At 37.5% G+C, this 7,591-nt stretch overlaps 1 protein-coding gene across 1 annotated transcript in view; it reads right to left on the bottom strand.

Annotated features, from left to right (window-relative positions):
- Nucleotides 1-414: 414 nt before the first annotated feature.
- Nucleotides 415-7,591, bottom strand: part of MRPS10 (mitochondrial ribosomal protein S10) — an 8,839-nt gene continuing 1,662 nt past the window's right edge. The window contains exons 2-6 of the mRNA XM_008568929.1: nucleotides 5,137-5,201; nucleotides 4,976-5,048; nucleotides 2,958-3,094; nucleotides 1,781-1,889; nucleotides 415-510 (exon numbers count right to left, since the gene is read on the bottom strand). Coding sequence (XP_008567151.1) covers nucleotides 415-510; nucleotides 1,781-1,889; nucleotides 2,958-3,094; nucleotides 4,976-5,048; nucleotides 5,137-5,201 — 480 coding nt within the window. The remainder of the gene's footprint in view (nucleotides 511-1,780; nucleotides 1,890-2,957; nucleotides 3,095-4,975; nucleotides 5,049-5,136; nucleotides 5,202-7,591) is intronic.

The following is a 7,591-nucleotide window of genomic DNA, read 5'->3' as shown; positions in this document are numbered from 1 at the left end:
CTCAATTATAAACTTTAACTACCATTTACAGACTTCCACTTGTCAAGACTGTCATCTGTAACAACTGCTGTCAGAAAACTCATACACGTATGTGCATATGTGCACAACAGGAGGAATCTTGATGGTATGTATAGCACTCTCACATATATAATCTATTTGATCCTCCATGATCTCCAGGGATTGCTCCCTAATGTGGACCCCAAGTCTAGACAATTACTATTAGGGAGGGAGACTTCAAAGGTGGGTTGGGGAGGACTTGGGCCACTGCAGATTCTGTTGCACAGGGAGGGGAAGCCCTCAACCTTGTCTCTCAGTCTGCCAGCTCCTCCCCTCTACTCAGTGGGCTAGAACCAGGCTGCACTGTATCAAAAGAACAATACAGATACCCCTTGCCAGAAGAGGTGGAAATCCAAGTCATACCTTTGTTACTTCCATGGCAACCCCCTCAGGTAAGTTTCGCTGAATATATTCCAAGTAAACATCTGCCGTACTTCCAGTTAGGTGTTCTAACTAAAATATCAAACATGAAAATGGTTCATGCTATGCTGTTAATGCAGAAATTAAGGCTTTTGGAGGGGAGAGGTAAAACTGGTGAAGCCTGTTCTTCCCCTAAGAAATCTAATAAAAGGGCCGGTCCATGGCTCACTTGGGAGAGTGTGGTGCTGACACCACCAAGTCAAGGGTTAAGATCCCCTTACCAGTCATCTTTAAAAAAAAAAGAAAAGAAAAAAGAACTCTAACACAGACTCCCAACTAAAAAAAAAAAAAAAAAAAGTGTAGATCTCTGTTTGTACTGGATGGGGGCAGGCATAACCTTGAAGCCCCCTTCCTCCCAAATGCAGCTTCCTCAAAGCCAGGGCTCCACAGAACACAGCTGGCAAGCACGGTATCAAAGCAGTATACTTATTACAAGTTTCACAAAACAACTGAAGACAAAAGGAAACAACAGACTAGACTATAATATACAGTTAGTATAAGATTTTCTGTGTACTCCACAGGAAGATGTTTTGTCAGACATGGGTGGATACAATTTGGGGTTTTTCTTTTTCATTTAAGAGTAGGGACTAGGTCTTCATTATATTTGTACCCTCAATGCCTAGTACAGTGCTTCCCAGATAGAAGACACACAAGTGCTCGTTTTAATAACATTTACCAATCATTTACTGTGCGATCAAGTATTCTAAGTACTTTACGTAAATATCCCATTTAATCTTTACACTAACCTTATGAGATGGGTACCATTATTATTCCCATTTTATACATGATGAAATTGGGGTACAGGTTACACAGCTAGTAAGTCCCAGGACTTGGACTAGGGCACTGGCATTGGCAGTCTGACTCCAGAACTCAGGCTCTCCTTAATCACAAGACTATGCTGGACCGAGTCCATGCATGAATGAATGACAACAGACAAATGAAAAACCTAATGTTACACATCATCGCATTCACCAGTTGGCATGTGAAAAGAATTATTAGAACTGTGTACAAACTATAATTTTTGAAATATGAGCAAAATGCTATCTTACTGTATAAAAACTAGTTAGCATAATCTGGATTCCTGGGTTAAAAAAAGCACTACACTAAAGGACAGCTTTATTTGAGCTTGAATTTCCAATCACGTAGCTTCCATAAACATAAAAAAGACATTTACTTCTCTACAACTAACAGGCATGGGCTGGTGAAAGGAAGTCAGCCTACTTTACATTAAAGGAAAGTTAAGATATGCTGGTGTGAAATTTTGGGTATTTTAAAAATGCCTGACTTTCTGAAATAAACTCACCTCTAAACATCTGTAAAGTGTTCTCATTTCATACTGAACTCTGTGCTTCTTGAAAATATGCACTGATTTGAGAAGAGTAAATCGTTCTATTTTCCTTGGAGGTTCGTGTCTGAAATTAATGGGCAAAACAATATACTTAAGCCAAATGATATTAAAACCTGAGTCACTGATATCAAAGCCTGACTCCAAAATTTTGTAGGTCAGGCTCATACTCAATTATAAACTTTAACTACCATTTACAGACTTCCACTTGTCAAGACTGTCATCTGTAACAACTGCTGTCAGAAAACTCATACACGTATGTGCATATGTGCACAACCCCCACCTCCTGCTGCTTTTATATCCTTTGAGTCCCTTATTGATCAAATGTAAGAATTGTGCTGTTCTTCACAATTCAGTTGCAAAGAGGCCCACAGTTGTAATGTCTGCTATATGTGTGAGGTTTTAGGAAAATCTACAGATACACTGATAATCACAAAAGTATAGTCTGTTTTGGGAAACAATGTGGCCTTCTGTTTTTGTTAGAAAGCCAGACTGGCAAAAAGCCCCAAATGGGCCTTGTTCAACATCAGAAGGATCAGGTAGCAAAACAAAGGAGGCAGTTCTACTTGGCACTGCAGTAACTCCAAGGCCACTTGAAGCTTGACTTTCTCATGCATGAAATTACTGGGTTAGTGGTGTTTCTTGGGGCAAATTTGAGACAATGGATACATTAGCCAGAGATCATCGTATCCAAAAGGTCTAAAAGGATTATTTGTTCACCTATTCTACCTTCCTACCCCATGGAGATTCCGGACATGCAGGCTTCTTTTTTTGGGAGTGGGGGGGCGTGGCTGGCCAGTACGGGAAACCTTGACCTTGGCGTTATAACACCACAATCTAATCAACTGAGCTAACTGGCCAGCCCATGTGGGCTTCTTCAGTCTCCTTATGTCAATGCAATTTCTAGAGAAAGGCTATTTTTCATTTTTCCTTGTTCACTCATTCTAGTATTTAAAAACTCTAGTAGACAGGAAGGGATGATCCTGCTTAGGATAATGTATAACAAACCTAAATTCTATCCATCACGAGTTTCTACCCCATTTTAAGAGCTCAGACCTACCTGGGATTAGCACCCTTTTCCTAGTTGATCATATTACAGCAGCTAACAGGTCAGGTTAGGAAAAGTCATACTTACACTTTAATAGAAATACCAAGTTCTTTAGCAGCAAGCACAGCAAAATATTCATAACTGTCCAATACAGCCTTATCATGGCCTTTTACTAAAACTGACAGGCGCTTATATAATGTGTCTGGTTCATCAGAAATGGTTACCTAAAATAAAAAAGAAAAGTTTCAGTTGTGGTTCGCCTAACAGTTATAAGCAAATCGAACAACTTGAGTGTTTACTAATAAATGGGGAGAAAAATCCTGATTAACATCTTAACACGGTTAGCTTAAGTACCTAGATTCTATCACATTCAGTTCTGCACAATGACCTACAGAATCTGTTAAAATACAGTATGAATCAAAAGGTCTTTCAAGATAACCTATAAAATCACTAATGGAACTTTCCAACTTAATAATTATTGAGCTCCAAATTCACAATGAGAAAGGACTTCAGGGTCTGTTAACAAAATAGCCTGGGCAGAATACCTGGATTACGAATTAAACTCTGCTACTTGTAGCTGAAGGACAATGGGCAAGTCATATAATCTCACTATACTTTAGTTTTCTCATACATAAAATAAGATAATACTACCTGTGCTATAGCTCACAGCATTTGTTAGAAAAAAATAAAACATAAAATTGTAAAACATTGCTATACAAAGGCTATTTCTCTTCATATTTTTTATTAGGTTTTATTCATGTATGTTTTGCCTGCCCTAATATACAAATTACTCATTTCTAATTAAAATGTTATAATACTGACTATACCTATAACTTCTACCTCTTCCACCCCAATACCTAAAGACTTTAGAAATAATGGGTTTGACATTTCTGACTTTGTTCCAAGAGGTGAATTACCTTCACTTCATTCATCCATTAAACCAGTAAATTATACTACTAATCCAATGATTCAGGGTTAAATTACTTCCCCTGAAAGGAGATTTATTTAATAACCAGGAAACTAGACATCCACTCTGGAAGAACAGAATATACTAATATTCTATATCATAAGTTGGGAGATGACAAAGGGAGAATATAGCCATAAGATGTGTTCTGACTGATCCTTATAGAGTTTTAAAGACATTTTGAATTTGTTATAAATATTAAAAATCAGGAGATTTCATATAAAAATTTGAATTTCAGTTTAGTTTATACGATTTAGATGATCTGGCATCACTAGATCTGATTTCCCACATGGCAATGAGTGGCTAGAGTAAGTAGTAGCTGTCTTGCTTATAAGGGGCACAGTGTACCAGTATGCTCACCCCACCACATTTCCATACAGGCCCGGCCACTGCAGGCATTTGAGTTGGAGACCAGGTTTATATGTACCATCAGGGAAATATATCTAGTACCTATTAAGTGGCGGGGGGAGGAAAAAAAAGGAACAGCAATGCACTATGCATAACACAATTCCATTTTGGTGTGCATGTACATAGACAAAATGATTACATACAGACAAATGTCTAGAAGGATTCACACCAAAATGTTAAAGGGGGTTATTTTTGAGGGGTGGAAATGAAAGAATTTGGAATTTGGAAGCATTTTTTAAAATTAAAAATAATACAAAAAAATGGGCTGATGGAATCATGGTTTCTACAAGGTTACATAGCTACTTCTGGATTCCCATGACTTGTGCTAATGCTTTTTCTCACTGTGAACAATAAAGCATTGTCCAGGTCTAGGCTCAATACTTAAAATAAAAACAAAGATTTGAAGGCTACAAGAGAATTATTGTTCCATAACATGACATCAAGTATTCTGCACCATTAACGATGACAACTCTTTAATTATGCTGAGAAAGAGACTGCTCATTACCACAGTTATTTGGGGTAAATAATTTATTCCTTTAGAACTTACCCTGATACTCTGAAAGATAACATGAGCACCCAGGGACATTAGAGAATATGCACATTGTGCATTTGCCAGTATTCCAGAACAAAATATTTTTATTTATGAAGTGCTTGGGAAACAACCCCAAATGAATTATTAAGGAAACTTTATAGCTAATATAGCTCCTTATACCAAGAAATACAGAATACATACCATAGGTTTGGTCAAATCCTTAGGCACATCAACATGTAGATTTGAAAACTGTACCCATTTCATGTTGGTACTGCTATGGGTGGGGAAAAAGAGAAACCTAAGAAAAACAGCGCAAAAGCCCATTTTCTTGTTCAATTTAGCACATCCAATTGTATACTTACAGAAGAAAGCCATCATTTTTGGCTGTACTGCTCTCAAAACTGTTCACAGAAAAATTTCTCATGCCCTTAAAATAACAAGGGGAGGGAGGCATATATTAGAATTAAAATCGATTCCCAAACCATTTGAAGTTTCCAAAATAAAAATCAAAAAACGTATGATGCTTCAAATAAAGGGATATCTCATTATTTCAGATGAAGATATCGAGGTAACTAAAATGGCCAAATTAGAATTAAAAAAAAAAAAAAGAGGACAGTGGTGGAGTTGATAATCAAAAAACACTGTCAAAATACTAAAGAATCTCTATCTTTTAAAGCTCAGGAGCAAGAACTTTTTATTTTTATTTTTGGTAGCTGGCAGTTACAGGGATCAAACCCTAGACCTTGGTGATATCAGCACCACGCTCTCACCAACTGACCTAACTGGCCAGCAAGAACTTTATTTAGAAAAGCAATTCTCATGTTAAAAAACAGCTATGGGGCTGGCCCGGTGGCGCACTGCTGTAGTGCGCCGCTTGGGAAGTGCGGCAGCGCTCCCGCCGAGGGTTCGGATCCCACATACAGACCAGTTCCCGCTCACTGGCTGAGCGAGGCATGGGAGCAACGCCGAGGGTTGCGATCCCGTTGCTGGTCCCGGTCCAGTGCGGGGGCGATACTGAGGGTTGCGATCCGTTGCCGGACCCGAAAAAAAAAAAAAAAAAAAAAAAAAAAAAAACCCAGCTATGAATTAAACATGTAGATATTGAGGAAAAAAAATACACATGACTTCATTTTTCCATTATTTTTTACAGATTAATTGTACTTCAATATAATGCTTATTTTGCCTGAATGTTTTTTAATAAAAACTATTGTGGCTTTATTTATTTAGAGTTGGAATAAGAATTCTAAAGTGCCCTTCTTTTGAAGCTTACATACATCTTTTCAAAAATATATTTCTTGGCTTGGCTGGGATAACTAGCATATAAATAAATTAAAATACACGCTGGAACTTATAGCCATCATTAACTACTGTGCCACATACTTAATACTCCAGCCTTTCCAAATCCTTTATTGTCAGCTCCCCCTGGTGGAACAAAACTTTCTAATTTTAGGAAACTAAAATGTTACTACATAATACGGAGTTTGTCAGCCCTGTTTTTCCTTTAACCTTTCCTGAGATTTAAAAGTAGAACCTAAGAAAGTAGAAGCACAAAAGAATCCTTACAAATTCAATGAAGATGAAAATAACAGTTTAGCACAGTGAAATTTAGCACGATTTAATTTAGCAGAGTTTAATTAAAACAACTGATGGTCACCTAAATACACTTTAAAAGCCTATTCTTAGTTTATTGTTCTTCCTCTCTTTACCCAAGATGGAGACAAATCAAAATTTTCCACATTCTTCCTTGAATCAAGGGGGAAAAACAAAGAAGAAAGAAAATTAGGCACCGTATGAGGTAGCAAGAGTATATGCCATTCTTCACACATAATCACATAAAAAATTCCCTCTCCACATTTATGCCAGTAACCCCACAATCCAGCTGTGCAAAAGGAGCATAGGTCTAAGAAATATGACACTTTCCAGTCATGTTCTACCACTATAAACCTCTGCTTCTAAAAGAAAGAAATAATAATAAGTTGAACTTTAAGAAGGAGAGAGCAAAACTGTGGTTACTGAGGCGGGAAAAGGGAAGGGGGAAAGGGGACAGTGAGAGGTTGGTTAATGGACACACAACAACCAGGTAGGAAAAATAAGCTCTATGGATGTACGGTTGAGCCAAGAATCTATAATTAACAAGAATTCACTGCATATTATCAAACGGCTAGAAGAAAAGAGATCAAATACCTTTATCTCAAAGAAATAATTAAGTTTTGAAATGATGAGGATGCTAATTACCCTGATATGATCATCACATGCTGTATACACGCATTGATATTCAACTCTGTACCCCACAAATATGTATAATCAATACGTTTCAATAAAAAAAAGCCCTCTGCTTCTAAAAGTTGGAGCCTAAAATGTTGTTACATCCACAAATCAACCTTAAGAAGTTCTTAAATTTTCCTTTTTGAGGGTGTGTGTTAGGTGGTGGTGGATAGGGTTGTCTGGATAAGTTTGCCTTAGTACTGTAGTTCAAAAATTTCAACCTCTTAACACCATCTGATTTTTCTTAAGAACAGTGGTTCTCACAAGTGTGGTCTGAGGACTTCTGATGAGTCTCCAAGACTTTCAGGGGATCCAGGAAATCAAAACTAGTATTTTCATAACAATACTAACACGTATTTGCAACTTTTCCACTCTCATTCTCTCACCAGTGTACAATGAAGTTTTCCCAAGGCTGCAGGAGGTGAATATATAGTGAATTTATTAGTGTTAACTTTTAAATGAATTAGCACTTTTAAGATTTTCAGTTTTATTTTCTAAAAAACTAAGTATAGATAACTGACACCCCCCCCCCCCCCCCCCCCCCCCCCCCCC

Source organism: Galeopterus variegatus, unplaced genomic scaffold, assembly GCF_000696425.1.
Source record: "Galeopterus variegatus unplaced genomic scaffold, G_variegatus-3.0.2 Scaffold452, whole genome shotgun sequence".
Taxonomy (NCBI): domain Eukaryota; kingdom Metazoa; phylum Chordata; class Mammalia; order Dermoptera; family Cynocephalidae; genus Galeopterus; species Galeopterus variegatus.
Note: the sequence above shows the minus strand (reverse complement) of the source record. Positions and strands in the feature narration are given on the sequence as shown.